Raw genomic sequence first — 15396 nt, forward strand, 5'->3', positions numbered from 1 at the left:
AATAATTCAAACGAGCTATTAGCAACACAAACAAAGCTCACATAAAACGTAATAATTAGTAGCGAAAAAATGGTGTTCCCACATTTTTCCATGGCGAGCATATTTCACGACAGTGTTTACTTAAAATTTATAAAAGACAAAATAAAATGGTTTTGTGTAACACAATTAGTTTACTATTCTAGTTCTATTAAAAGTTTTAATTGAACGTCAAGTAATTGGTAATTACATCAAAAATGGTTTAGATAACACAAAAATAATAGCTTTAACAAACTTTTCTTAAAGTACGGGCTTTTGTATTCGCGTTTGATGCAATAAACCTTATTTTCGGTACAAATGTAACAAATCCGCGTCTATTATCACCTTCTAAAAAGTTTCGCTTATTACCTCTGATATGGTACCTTATTTATGTAAGTCTTCTCAGTAAAGTTTAATTTTCTCGTGGTTTCTGAAGCTCAAACGTATTAACCATTTCAAGCTGGAAGACTTTCTTGCTACGTTTCTTGATTTCTAACATTATTAGATAAATTTCCACAACGAAAAATTGGCTCTTTTGTGAAACAATAGAAATAGTTTCGATTTGAATTGGCAGGGACATGGAAAACAAACATGTGCACTTCAAAACAAGCAGTTATTATTTTTGTTTAGTTCGAAACTTGTTGAAACTAATTTTTTGTTTCGAAAAAGGATTCTTTGGTTTGATGCCGTTGGCAAAATATTGTTTTCAGAGCAATAAATGATTCAAAAAATCGCCTGGGGTATTTAGGCCAAAATTCGCTCTTCGAGTTAGGGATCCATAACTGGTAGGATTACTTTCCATCCCTTGCTCTACAAAGTTATTGTGTTTTTCAGCAAATATTGACGTTGTAAGGATTTGTACATACCTGAAGTTTCCGTGTGATGCAAACTTCATGTGGATTAAATAATAAGTCCAGCATTTCTAGCTGGGCAGCCAAGTTTAATGTTGGTAATAGTGCTGCATAGACGTCATTCAGAGAAGCTAACTTCTGGTAAATGCAAGGCTTATAGTGAAATTGGTCCGTATAACAGTCGAAGTGTTGAGGATATTAGAACGCCGGCTGTGCTTGTAATCTTACACTAGGACAATTGTCCTGGCGTGATTTATCACGACAGAAACATTTAGTAATTAAGAAAGAAGTGAATACGTGGAGATTCACCTTTCGTTTAGTTTTACTGAGATTTTCAATTGAATCTTTGTAATGTATGACAGTTTTAATTTTAAAATTAAATGAGCATGCATAAAAAATTTAATTAAATCTGAAATGCATGAAAATTGCGAAATTCAGTTTGGCGGATGTGTTCTATGTATCCACTGGAAAGTGGTGATCAGCGAAGTCAAAACGCGTCCCAAAAATAAAATAAGGAAGAAATATTTGACTTAATTAAATTCGAACTGGACGATATCGCGTTTTTTTCGCACTGAAATCCCAATTAATTAAGTAATCAAGTTTATTATAACCACGCGGAGGGAAATCTTTTACATTTTCAGCAGTAACGAAACGTAAGACTGACTTATTACCTTTTCGCCCTTTCAGGTTGCCACCACATTAAACCCCAAATTTCTTTGATAATTATCTAACCCTTCCAATTTTGCGCCGTTTTGTGACTTAATTTCATAAAAACTCGTTTTGTTTCTCTGATAATTTTTCGAATTTCTTTTCGTCAAACGCCGAGGGTTCACAAATCTTTAAGAGCATCAGCTGTGTCCCTGTTCTCTTGTATGGGAAATGTAATTCCTTTTTGCAGTGTTTTGCACGACCTTTTCGTGTTTGTGTCTCATTTATTTCAGACCTACTTTTGCTGATTTCGTTGTATTCTCGTGAAATTAGTAACTGTTACACTTATCAAGGGTGTAGATAAAAAAAAGAGTTTTGATGATAATTTGTTGGAGTTCGAACAGATTTTTGTAACGTTCTTTTATTCAGGGGATAGTGGAATTGGATGAGCTTAATTCTGTTAGTTAACCTCATTTAAATAAAAGAAATTGTCTCCGGGAAAATTAATTGTAGCCAGAATAAGAGTTAATGCTAATACGAAAGTACGTGTGTTGAGTTTGTAATATCAGTGAGTTCAGAAAAAAACGAATATAAATAATAAATGGGAGGAATATATTTATTGCACCACCTAATTTTGAGACTCTGAGACGATACAGATTTTCGTTAAAAATTGAAGAGTTTGTGACCATGACCAACAGGTTTCACCGCGACGTCGCTATCTCACCTCTTTACCACGAAATGAAGTGTTTATGAAAATTTAATTTTCTATTTGTTTTCCTTTGTCTCTCTAAAAGTAAACAACATCAAATTCCGAACACAAAGCGCAGTTTCTAATGTGAAAAGTTTGTAAGACTTTAATTATAAAATCGAAGAATCTATTTATGGAAATTGAAACTGGCGGAGAACAAAATTCTGTTTTTACTTCATTTGCCTCTTTCAACAAAACGGACCGAAAAATGGCCAAATCTCGCCTTTCATTCATTCAGAAGGTGTAAATTCTAGCTAAATTTCCGTGTTAACAGCCCAAGGAAACCGGTCGCTGGATGTTTATTAATGAATAAAGTGAAACCTTTTCTTTTGAGGTTATTTCGTCAAAATGAGCATGGACCACATTGTAAAATCAGACAAAACACACACACGAACATCATTCATTTTGAGCTTAATGTTCCGTAGCACGTTTTAACGGAGCATTTTAAAACAACAGAACCGGACTAAATCCGGGATCAAAAGAGTCGAATGAATTCTGGTTATTGTTGGAATGCCATCGAGTTTTAATAAGACTAGCCACAGGGTAAAAAATTACTGAATGCTAGTAATTATGCCAAAGTAGATTAAAGACCTATAGGTATGTAAGTTAAACCTTTTTAATTAAACGGCAATTTCAGAGAGTGAAAACCTCAAATTTCAAATTCCTGTCGAAATCGCCATTATTTCCTAAAGAAAATGTATAAATGAAAAATTTGTTTGTTGTCAAGGGAATACAGGAACTTACCGTCACTTTTCACAAAAAATATGATTTATATACTTGGGATTAAACACTTCAGTTTCTATTCTTGGGAGACAAATTGGTGTATGTTTAATTTAGATTATTATTGTGACAGCGTGATACATTTAGAGCAGATGACAAATCAACCCTCTGTTGACAATTCAAAACGACGCGAGCATAATTCAGCTCTTGGCACATTTCTTTTAAAAATAATTTGATTATTGTGTAAATTGTAAATTTATCAAAATTTTTGTGACACTTTCCGAGAATTTTTTTCTGGACGATAAATCAAAATTTGTGCTTAAAATAACCGTGAATCTGACTGACACGTAACATAATTTAATTACGCACGCTGGTAAAAAAAATGTAGATAAACATTCATTATTTTATGGTAGATTCCGCGTTGAAATATAGAAATAATAACTTTTAATTAAAATTCATAATAATAAAATTGTACTGATTTTGATATTGTATCCTTAACATTACGGCAAAATAAAATGAAATTTGTTTATGATAATGAGGAGTTAAAATTGTAATGAATTTTAATTTAATTTATAACTCAATGCGTGGATGATGTTAGAGAAAAATAAAATATCGAGTGGATATAAATTGTTTGATTGTGCATCTTTTGTTTGTTGTGTACACAAAAGGAAGAAAATCAAATAAATGGGAACAATTTCAGGATCAACCCATCGAACACAGGATGGTATGTTTAATCCATTAATAACAACGTGAGTATACAAATAAATTTATGTTTGTCCTTATTTCCTGGCACGTTGAAGGACAATACAGGATGTATTGACTGACTATTCCTCTGTTTATATGCGATACGTGATTTAACTCGCTACTGCATTCAATTTCTCAATACCTGGATCAACAGAGATTTACTTAAACCTTCTGAAGCTTTCTCATCCAATTCAAGATGATTATTTTCTGCCAAACCACTAAAATGCATTTCGCTTAATGTCCGTCATTGGACGATAAACCATTGAGTCACAAAATTTCAAATCTTGAGATAATCAATGATGAGGAATGACGATGACACTCTTGACATTGTGCAGTGACATTTTCCAATAAGCCTTGGCGCATCCACCATATTTAGCCGTTAATTAATTCCTGTGAACTCATATGCGTGCCTAATTACACCAATTGAATCTGTTCAAAACACATTATCGCTTCCCATCGATGGACTAAAGCTCCACAGACTAAAATACAACGTTAATTTCCTGCAACACATCGACAATGCAGGGAAAACCTCGCCTCAGTTAAGTTCCGCTCACAAATCGTTTATCTGATAGGTCACAAAACGACGGAAAACTGACAGCTACAAAGGATAAAAATTTCGTATAAAAACGACAAGCAACCCACCTTTCATATTATTTCTTGCCAACTTCATATTTCAACGAAAAGATTCGCTGTAATTTTCACGATCAATATTGTTTGTGACATCTTTTAGTTTATTTTTCATTTTTTTAATTAACAAAGGAGCGGTCCATGTGCATGCTACACGAACAGTTTTACTTTTATTACACTATTTATAAACGTTGTAAAATTGTTATCTAACTTTTATATTTTGCAAAATATTTTTACGGCGGACCGGAAATTTATGCTTCCAATTCTAAAAATTCGACTACTTTATGCTTCTTTTTCAACAAGCAAGTTACCACTCGTTAAATACATAGTGGAGCAAAAATTTCAATTCTACGGATTCTAATAAAAACGTTTTTAGGTCACATTTTTCAACGGGAATTAACCTTTATGCTCCGAAGAACGTCGAAATTTACCTTTTTGGAATTTTTATAATCCATTTTTTGATTCCAATTTTCCACCACTTTTATAACATTTTTATTTTTATCGAATTGTTAATTGCTTTCATTTAAATTTTAGTTTGAGTGATATATAATAAATCTGATCGCAATTTCAATTAATTGTAAAATCCGCAGTTTTTAAATTAAAAGCGGGCTTATTTTATCTTTTAATAATTAATTTTGAACTTTGTAATCATCTTAACAGCAACATCGCCGCTAAAAAGACTAATAGTGCCTCGGTAAAGTTTAACTTTACCAAACTTTAACCACACGTTCAAACTAAATTCATTAAAATTCAATTAAAAACAATACATGTCCAATTCGTTTTTTTCCTAAATTGAAAACCAACCACTTCCTCCTCTTTGTGAAAAAATGTTTGGCACGCTGTATGCTCACATTTGAAAAACGTTCCAATGAGTAGCAGCGTTTTTTTACAAACATTCTCCCCTTTTTTAAGCTCGTTCTTTCATTGGAATTAAATGTAAACTTTTTACGAGTTGAATTCCATACTTACGATCGATTTTAATGATTGATAGATAATTTAAAGAAGTTCTTTCAGCGACCATTAAACCTCTGAGAGCACAATATCAGTCGTTGTTGGATTGCAATAACAGTAGCTGAAGAGGCTTCAGAGCGAAATTAACTTTTAACTGCTAGTTTTAACATTTGGTTTTTCCGGATTGGTGCAAAAAATTCTGATCTGAAACGTCTGACGACGAACCTGCCAACGGCACTCAGTATCGATATTGACTTTTGAGTAGTTTAGTCAGACATATTACGCAGCCTGTACCCTCTTATGGTAAAATCGATTAAAAAAACACTCGATTTTTTTCGTTCGGAAATATTAAAACCCAGCTTGAAAATTCTTTGTCTTTTTCGCGATTATTTTTGGTATTAACTGCAAAATTCTTTGCCCGAAATCAATTTTTGGTAAATTAAAAAGAACGAAACGAATTCGGGTTGAAAAAAATTCAAGTGTATTCCGAGAGTTCGATTTTATCAAAGCTTTGACGAGAATCTGTTAGAGATTCATTTAATATGATATTTGTCTGAATGCGAATTTTTCCAACGAATAAAAAGCAATTGTAACATTTTGATGTAATAGCCGTAACAAAATTGAAGCAACAAATATGTCATTAGCGATATCATGGCGAGCTTTCCCGGTTATATTTTATTTTTAGTTAAACATTTTTGTACTTTTAATCGCTTTACAAATTTTATTAGCAAATAAATGGTGCTATTGAATGTTGAAATTTGAATTTTTTAGGTGCATTTGAAAATTACGTGGTAAATCGCTGCTTCGTCTCAACCAAGCGGATTTCCCTCGCGAAAAAGAAACAAGAAACTGGCATCAATTGACCGTCATCGTGAAGATATTTATGCCGACTTTTATTGAGCCTATTTTTCCTTTTAGTTGATGGAGCTATGTTATGTGCAGTTATCCGGTAAATATATTACAAAGATGGAGCGAAAACAAATAAGATGGAATTAAATCGAGTTTCGCAAAATATGTCACTCCAAAGAAGAGACACAAGTCACGAAATGACAGGTTGTGTTTATTCGGGCTGTCAAAAATAATCTTTGGATATTTATCACAGTATTTTATTTGATTTTGTTGCAATAATAGGTACAGTTCGATCTAGCGGAAACGGAATACTGTATTGCAGATGAGCAGATGCTTCTTGAATGGTAAACTCGGATGCAAATGACTTCGGATGTAAACGGTAGTTACCGAACAAGTTCTGGTACTTGTTATATAGGTACTAAGATCAAAGACCGTACCTTTGCCTGTTGCGTAACTAATTGTCAGTATTACTCAACGAAAAAACGATTTTTGTCAAGGATGAACATTTGAACAACAAAATCTGTTGTAAAGTGCGTAATGATCGCAGGAGGCGAGTTCTTCGTTCGGCGTTCTCCGCGTCTGTTCGCGGCTTGTTGGTCCATTCGGAACGTGGACTTGGTTTTATGATACGGAATCAGTTTAGTACTGCTTTAACCGTGGTAGAGGGAGTTATTAACTCTGTATCAAAAATCGCTAAAACACGCTCGTAACATATCGCTGAGTTTACTGAAAATGTGAAATTTTCCCGATCATCAATCGTTCGTAAATTGATCAGAGTGTTTAAAAAATGTTAATAAATGTGTTACGTGGTGCCTAAGTGATTTAAAATGACTTCCTGGATCGTCCTTTTGGTTATCCTGTTCGGAATCCTTGCAGTTTATGCGGATAATTTAGGTAAATTTTTTATGCATCAAATGAGGACCTAGAAAATTCTCGTGGAAGGTTCAAATTGATGTTATGAAAGCACTTTTTTTTAATCAGGTGTGTTTTATGTAAATTTCCAACGGCAAGAAAATTGCAAGCTTAACTGCTAAAAAGATTTCGAGAAATGTAATTAAAGTCATTTCTAATTTACTCAGCTTTGAATAAATTACTTTTTGTGTACATCCAACAACTGAACTTGAGTAGTAACATACTTTTAAACATAATTGATTTTTTTCCACGCTCATTCATAACTCACTCTTACATTAGCAACTAATTTCATTCAAACGCTAATTTGAACTTGTACGGGAAATGCGGACTTAATTGATTATTTATAAATGGCGCGAGTTTACGTAATTAACTTTGTAAAATGTTGTACATTAAATTCGTTGCCAAATTCAGTGATGAGATATGTTTACATATCTTGGGTCAGATTTATCTTTCCAATTAGGAAAACTTTCATGTAACCATGTACGGATGTCAACGTTACGAAATTTGATTTTTCCTTGAGTAATGAACAATATTTTCAGTTTACTGGTCTTTGTGCTTTTAATTCTTGGTAACTTTTGCGAGTTTTAACAATAAAAGTTCCGAAAGAACTGTAATAAAAAATTATGTTCGTGTTGTACATCCGAGCAACATCTTCCAGTTAATCTAAATATTCATGGATATTCCAGAGTCATATGTAGTCCCAACAAATAAAATTAATTCGATGGGGGCTACCTAAAAATACATACATTAAAGCCGTCGTTATTGTTATCTCAGATTCCAATTCTACTGAATAATAAAGACTGCTGTATGTGTTTATTTTATCGATTTTCTCGGGCGGTTAAAATTTAAATGAATTCTTTTGCTCTTTGTCCGATTTGCTATTCCGTCAGAAGAATTACTGAATTTTTATCTACCCATATTTTTCTTTTACTAATTAATCCACTTCGTCCTTAATTACGTTAAATGTCAACTTCATTGTTCTTGTTCCATTTTACTTTTCGTTAGTCTAAGAGACGCGAGATTACAGACGAAATTTCTATACCTAAAGTATTTAATTCTTGAGACAGCGTGACTAAAATTTTAAATATACATAATTATATTACATAGAGCGGATATTATAGTATTATTATATTTATTTCAAAGTCACGAATATCGGAATTTCGTACCGGAAACGTTTAGTAATTTCAGCGCGTAGAAATCAAATTTATATCATTTTTCTGGGAAAACACTTATTTATCAATGGAAAAATAGTGCCTCTTTTCTAACTCCCCCAACTTGGATTGATTTATCACAAATGCAATTAATAAAACGTCGCGTTTTAAATGTGTCTGCATGTTTATTACCACATCAAAACTAATAATAAATTTAATTTGCAGTGAAATGTTTTTGTAAATAAATAGAGTTGTTTACAACAGTTTGTTTGATTAAATAAGCTTTCATGTACAATATTTTGCGTATTCTTGCGTAGCCACTTGAGCCGGGTTAACAAACAAGTGCTCTCTTTGGTTTGAGGAGTGGAGTCCGATTTTTCAACAGTTTAGTGTCTGTATTTTGGAACGAAATTTGATTTTCATGAAAAAATTACGTTCTCGAGTTCTCGGTGCTATTTTTAAATTTATAATTGCGCTTTTAGAGTCGAGCTTGAAAAAAATTCTGTAGTGCAAAGCATTTGTTGTTTGGTTTTCCATGCCATAAATAAAAGTTGCTTTTGGCAGAAGCATTATGCTTATATGAGCTGGCGTTTTGTGAGCAGTGCGTCGAATTAGATGTATAATTAAGTTTGTCAAGAGAAGAATGAGCGATGGTGTGTGCGTCTGAAAACAAATTGTTAAAAAGCACAGCCCGAAAAGGGCTATAAATACAAAGGACGGACAGTACAATTTGTCGGAGAATTTCGGAGAAAAGAAGTTTAAACGGTGGTCGAGTAATTTAAAACGAAGTGCATTTGCCGTGTAAATTGATATTTTTAAAAACTTATGTGTGGCAATGGTCGGAAGTAAAGAGGGTCAGTTTGTCTTCTAAGATGCCGCAAGATGAAATATGCGGCATGCAGCAGATACAGATTGTATTGTAGAACGTGACAAGAATTCACGACAGGGTTGTCTCATATACGTGGTGAGGATACCTATAGCAACGTCATTAAACTTCCGACACTCTCTGATTTTAAACTATAAAACAACAGTGACGCGATCGATGCCAGTAGTCGGAAGTCCAGTTAACACATTCAGGGCTTCATCCCTCAGTGACATTTCCAACGTGCAGGGTCGATCTTACCCATAATAGCTTTAAACACTGACAAACTACCCTGCACAATGTCCGGGCTTCCGACGCACGTTACTATCAAATCCAGACACTTAGCGAATCAATTTACCCCAGGCAACGTTTTCGACGCTACTTCGCCTTGTCATATTAGCACTACACAAAAATAAAATGCTCTAGCGAATAAACGATATTTCAGATGCTGCACAAACTAAAAACGACGAATTTATAGATTTCACAACTACAGACTCAATTTATTTGGGCATCACGTAAGTCAAAAACTAAATTCAATACACTAAAACCGGATTCTCTTCCAACAACTCGTACAAAATACATGAAATAAAAGTGCATTGTGTCCCAGTCTGATTTAGTTTCTACGCCAAAATTGATCACTCTTTTTAATGGAAATAACGGAAACTTGCGGCGTTTGAACATATCCAGTAATTTATTCATATTTTATTTTCACTGCCTACGAGTTTTTAATTCATTATTTCTGACATAATTAATGTAACAAGATTACCTGTCCGGTTAACGTGCGGATTATTAATGTAAATAATCCAAACTTTAATTATTACACACGCTTTTACCATTTCCATCAAACAGGTTGGACCGATTTATAAATAAACAAATTACATTTGTACGCCACATTGCAAATTTATGACTTCTTAAATTCCCGTTCCATCCGATTACATTTTTATGTGGAGCGTTATTGATGGCTTAATTATGTATAATTTTAGAGTCAAAATGATTTGTGTTGCTAATATTCCAAATGTGTATTATTATGCTCATTAGAAAAGTAATAGCTGTTTTAACATGAAAAAAATTGTACCTGGAATTCCTTCTTTGTAACATTCTGTTGCGGATGAGAGGACCGAAAATATTAAAACTGCGTCATATTACTTGGAAATTATTCATGTTTTACAAAATATAATCTTCTACGAAGCTTTGCTGTGGTCAAGATTTAATAATTACCAAATGAAAGGTCTACAGTGGAATTCTGCTTTGATGACACACTGAATTCCACCATGCCCGACATAAATTTTCTAAGAAGTTTTTTACTTCCTAACTATTTGCAGACTCTGTAGTTTCAATTATTCAGGACCTTCCGAGGAGCGATTAGGGCTATAATTTATTAACGTTTTGGAAATCGCATTGATTTGGGCCTAATCGCCGCGTCATCATATAAACAGCGATAACCCCATCAGATCGCTATTTAAGTTTAATGGTACTTCGTGTAAAAATAAAAAGTCCGCAGTTCGATGTCTCTGTTACCACATCTGAGGGTCGTAATTATTTTATGCTCGTTTTAATAGCCACCCCAACGCGAACATTTTCCCAGTAGCAACCATTTTACATTAGCAAATTCATAAAAATGCATATGTTTCCTTATGAATAAAAGATATCATTCATTGGGATTCTCTGTTTACAAATAGCTCATGAAATAGTCCCATTGACGACAAAAAAACTGTTAAAGTGCTGCTTGAGCCGAGTCGAAATAACAGAAAAAAGAAGGGGAAATGAAATTCACATAAGTCCGATGCAAATTTGAGTGGGGTCGGGAAAGGATCAATCATTTTTATGAAATTATGCGTCCTGAAAACCGAGCTATTATCTTCAGCTTTGAATTAATCGGCTATTGTCTTTGGAAGAATTTAAGTAATTAGACGATAATTGGACCGAAATTATGCAAAGTTGTCACGACAGAACATCGCGTGTTCACGATAAAGTAATTAATTTATTTGTGTCGCAAGGTCTGAAATAACGGTCACCACAGACCTACGCTTTATGTTACAAAATCACATGTGAACTAACGGGCTATTAATTTGTGAAGACTTTTCGATTTACACTCTACTAAATCGAGCGGCAATACAACAAAAGCTTGAATTGGAACAACTTTAAACCAATTAAAACTCGCTTGTTTTTCAAGAGTAAAAGTCTGTGGTTATTGAAATTATGAACAGAATTTTTAGTGTCTTCAAACAAACCACTTGTTAATTTCAACTGAAAGTCACAAAAGTTTTAATTAAAATAAAATCCAACTAGTTGAAAATGTTTCCTGTTAAGGCTAAATCCAACTCTTTGAGTGCCGACCACGCAAATAGATTTATGACATCATTAAACAGGTGTAAAAAAAGTTAGTGCTATTATTATTAGTTTGAGGTCTTCGCAGATGTCATAGCTGCAACGAGATTTCGAAATAGCCTTGACAAACGTGAATAAGACGCCTACTTATATCCCAATCAAGGTTACTTGCGTAATGTTAAATCTGTTCCCAAAAAGATACCTTCAAAGCAATTATAGTCCCACGTATGGAACGACCATCAAGTACCATGGAACACCTGACGCTAAAACATTGAAAAACGTCACACATCGCGAGAATTTTGCGAAATCCCATCAATTTATCATGGATTTTTATCATATTGTTGCACCATTAGAAGTGTTTCCACGCCTTGCTTCCACCCACGATTTGAAATTTCACCGATAAAAGGTCAATACATTTGTTTACTTAGTTGCAGAAAATTGCATTTTAGAAAGTTTTTTGATGGGATTTGACCACCGTGTTATTTTACTTTGTGTTATAAAGGAGTTCCTAAGAGGTTTTTACGGGACTTATAAAAGATTGTGTATTATTTTTCCTAGGATATAACTTCAACAATCCTCTTTATATAACGGCTAAATTAAATTCTTCATCATATTGTCTAAGAGGAGCCGAGTTTCGAGCTTAAAATGCTATTTTCGACGGTAAATATTTGTCAGGGGAACCGATTTTTTTAGTTTAGATAACATTATCGATTACAGGTGGTGAAGTGTAATGTAAATTGTGTAATTAACTGAATTTACAGACCCATTCTTTCGTTTTATGGGTATAATCCGGCTATAAACGAAACTAAACAATTGTGGGAATTAAATACTGCAAGTTTAATTGATCTTTTACGTTGTTGAAGGTGATCAAATAAGATTTTTTCGCACAAAGTTCGCTTTATTCCGGTGATTTCTTGCAGTAGATTTTCTGAGAGGACGAGATAGATTTATTATATTGAGTGGATCTTGTTTGAGATTGTGATCTATAATATTGAGATGTGTTTGTGAGAGAATATTGGCCGATAAATGTTTGACAGATCTGATTTTTTGCCATCGATTGCAGTAGAGTGTAGTGTAAATATTAACTGAATTGAGACCCTTTTACAAGTCGATTCTTTCTTTTTTGTGCATATAATCCGGCGATATATAGTCGGAATTTATTTCAACTAATCGTTACTCGGTTGTCAGCATTTTACGGCCTGTTTCCAGTTAGTTTATATATTATTTACTGTTATGCGTTGTTTATTCGATGATGGCCTGAAAATTCTACCTGCAAATATCAGAGGGTTGAGTTAAACAAGGTCGTTTAAAATCATTATGAGTAGGCAATTTATAAGGATAATACGCACAAAAAGGGACAGAAGAGCAATAAAGGACAGACACAAACAATTTTACTAAATATTATGAATAGGAATTTTATGCCATCTTTTGAAAAATACTTTTCTCGTTTCAATATTTTCTTTTTGGGCAAGACTCTTTTCCACGTCTACTTTTAACAACTTCACGAGTATACACGTAGTTTCGAACTTCCTAGAGGTATCTGTATTTTTGTCAGGTTTGCAAAAGATTTTCCCGGTTTTGTTTAAACTTCAGCGGTCGTATTTTTAGAAGAAACGAAAGTTGGATTTCGGATGATAAACTTCCAAAATGAGGGAAAAACGGATTATTTATAGTACACCTAAATGTATTATTTGTATAAAAAAGAATGATTCATGCATTTACATTATGCTAATATTTACTTGGCCTCTGGAGCTGGAAAATGGTAATTATGTGGATTTTGTAGCACTTCACATTGTAAGCCACTGAGTTACTACGTTTGCATTCACCCTTCGCACTCGAATACTGTATTATTTGATAAGTCATATTGTGCACACTAAAGATTCAATTTCAGATTATATGATCGTTGGAGTCACTGAATGTGACGAGGTGCAGAACGGATTTGCTACTCAAGATAAATTGGAGGTGTTAATTACAAGAACGCCAAAAACGGAGCGCTATTTTTTCGTGGAAACCAAACAGAAAAATGTAATTTTTGTTGAAATGTCAACTTTAACAATCTTTTGAGCCGACTCGTACTTTAGTCATTTTGTTTATCAAGTCAAAGGCGAAATGAGTTTTATCCCTTGTTGACAAAAACTCCAATAATTTAATGTTTGTTTGAAGAGTGAATGCTTTAAAAAATATTTCGAACGTTTTGTAAACCGCCTCCGAAATCAAAATCTAAATGTTTTATGAAATTTTATCGCTTTGATAATTCGCTTTGAGCGACAGCAGTGCTTTGAAATTAGTGTTGACATTTTTCGTCGGCACATCCCAACAAATAAGAACGAGTTAATTTAAACTTAATTATGAACAAATTAATAAGTTTCTAGTAACATCTTATAACGTTGAATTAATTTAAAGCAGCGTCAACTTACATTTTGTCATTCTCTAAATTTGTGCTTTATAAATAATCTTCCAAGGTTTAATTATCCGGGATTAAATAATTAGGGTTTATCGAGTGAATGGAACGAAAAGAAAGAAAGAGTCTGTCTGACTGAATAGTGCATTTTAGTGCGGCTCTATGAAATTTGATAAATTGCGCTGACTTCAGCTCTTGTTTGTTAATTGTAAAAAGTTCGTTTGCTCGTGACTGATGGATAGAAAGCAACTTTTTCGTTGGGGTCACTTTACAAGAAATGGGGTCTTTATTAAAATATTTCGTTAGATAGTTTTTGTTCACTAGGGAATATGTAAATTCTGCTGACAAGCCGCTGTGTAAATCATAACTCTATAGGGATTTTATCTATTTATCAGCGAACATGTTTGCTCACAAACCGATGCTGTAATTTATCCAAATATTCGTTACAAATCTGTTTGTTTAATTAACGAATGTCAAAGGAAAATCCGAACTCTATAGCGGCCCGTTTATGAACTACGAAATTTAAATAGCTTCTTTGTTGAGGCTCTCTCTTTTCTGCTTTTCATCGTTGAAGAGGAGAGAGAATCGATGGATTCGAAGACTTAGGGTTCTTCGAATTTCAGATAATACTGACAGAGGCCGATTAGACCCCAAACTTAATTATAAGTGTACGGTCAAAATTCCTTTTCTCTCTTCCACGTTTTTACTTATACTACTTTGTTTACATATCCAAGTTCCAACATTTGCAAATTAGCGTAAAATTATCTGCATAACGAGGCATTCAAATGCACTACACGTTTATTTATTTAATTACATGATTTTCTGCTACATAATCAACTACTGTAAACATTTCCACGGGCGATATGTACATAATTATGCAAAATTAACAAAAAAGTGCAGTGAAGCTTCCACTAAAAAAATCTCAGCGAACAATGAAGTTTCATAACTAAAATTGTTTGGAGGTCTCGGATCCTATCTCTATTTTGAGAAGAATGTTTCAATTAATAACAAGACAGTCACCTCAATGTCGACGGTGAAACTTAAAAAATGATGTATGACTCGGTAAAATATTTGAATAAATTAGGAGTACAATAACCTTGAGGGAATTAATGCCATGATTGATCTGATGGTCAAATTAGTGGGGACGTACAAATGTGTCGCGACTTTTTTGGATCGGCTTTTAAAAAATACTACTCAAATAAATTCGATTTTAATTAAATAGGATTAGTGGCTGGGTCTTGTCAATTGTGATTACTACAGCCCTAGTCCGGCTAAAGCAAAAATTACCCATTGTGGCCAGAGTGGGAGCACCAAATAAAAACCTTTTAAAGATCGATATTGCAGTCAATTTATTTTCCTGTAACAAGCAATTTATTTTAAATACGCTTGTTAGTTAGCACACTTCAACGTCCTCAGAGTGCTGCAGACGAAAATAAGAATTTACAACAATTTCGAAGCGAAACTAGAGAGGCCCCGATAGTTTGTACAGTCATATAGGTCACAGTCGACAATAAAGCAATGGAGATGAAAAATATATTTAGCTGTCTTATTTGTTATTTTATAATGCACATAGTGTAAGAGAATCTTAT

At 33.5% G+C, this 15396-nt stretch overlaps 1 protein-coding gene across 2 annotated transcripts in view; it reads left to right on the forward strand.

Moving 5' to 3' along the window:
* The first annotated feature begins 6795 nt into the window (after positions 1-6795).
* LOC148167010 (uncharacterized) overlaps positions 6796-15396 on the forward strand; it is a 72780-nt gene continuing 64179 nt past the window's right edge. For both annotated transcript variants that reach the window (XM_088048243.1, XM_088048244.1), the window contains exon 1: positions 6796-7047. In XM_088048243.1, the coding sequence (XP_087904369.1) occupies positions 6981-7047 (67 nt within the window). In that variant the 5' untranslated portion in view covers positions 6796-6980. The remainder of the gene's footprint in view (positions 7048-15396) is intronic.

The sequence above is a fragment of the Gnatocerus cornutus genome, chromosome 10 (genome assembly GCF_029298725.1).
Source record: "Gnatocerus cornutus isolate USDA-ARS CGAHR chromosome 10, icGnaCorn1.1, whole genome shotgun sequence".
NCBI classification, from domain to species: Eukaryota; Metazoa; Arthropoda; class Insecta; order Coleoptera; family Tenebrionidae; genus Gnatocerus; species Gnatocerus cornutus.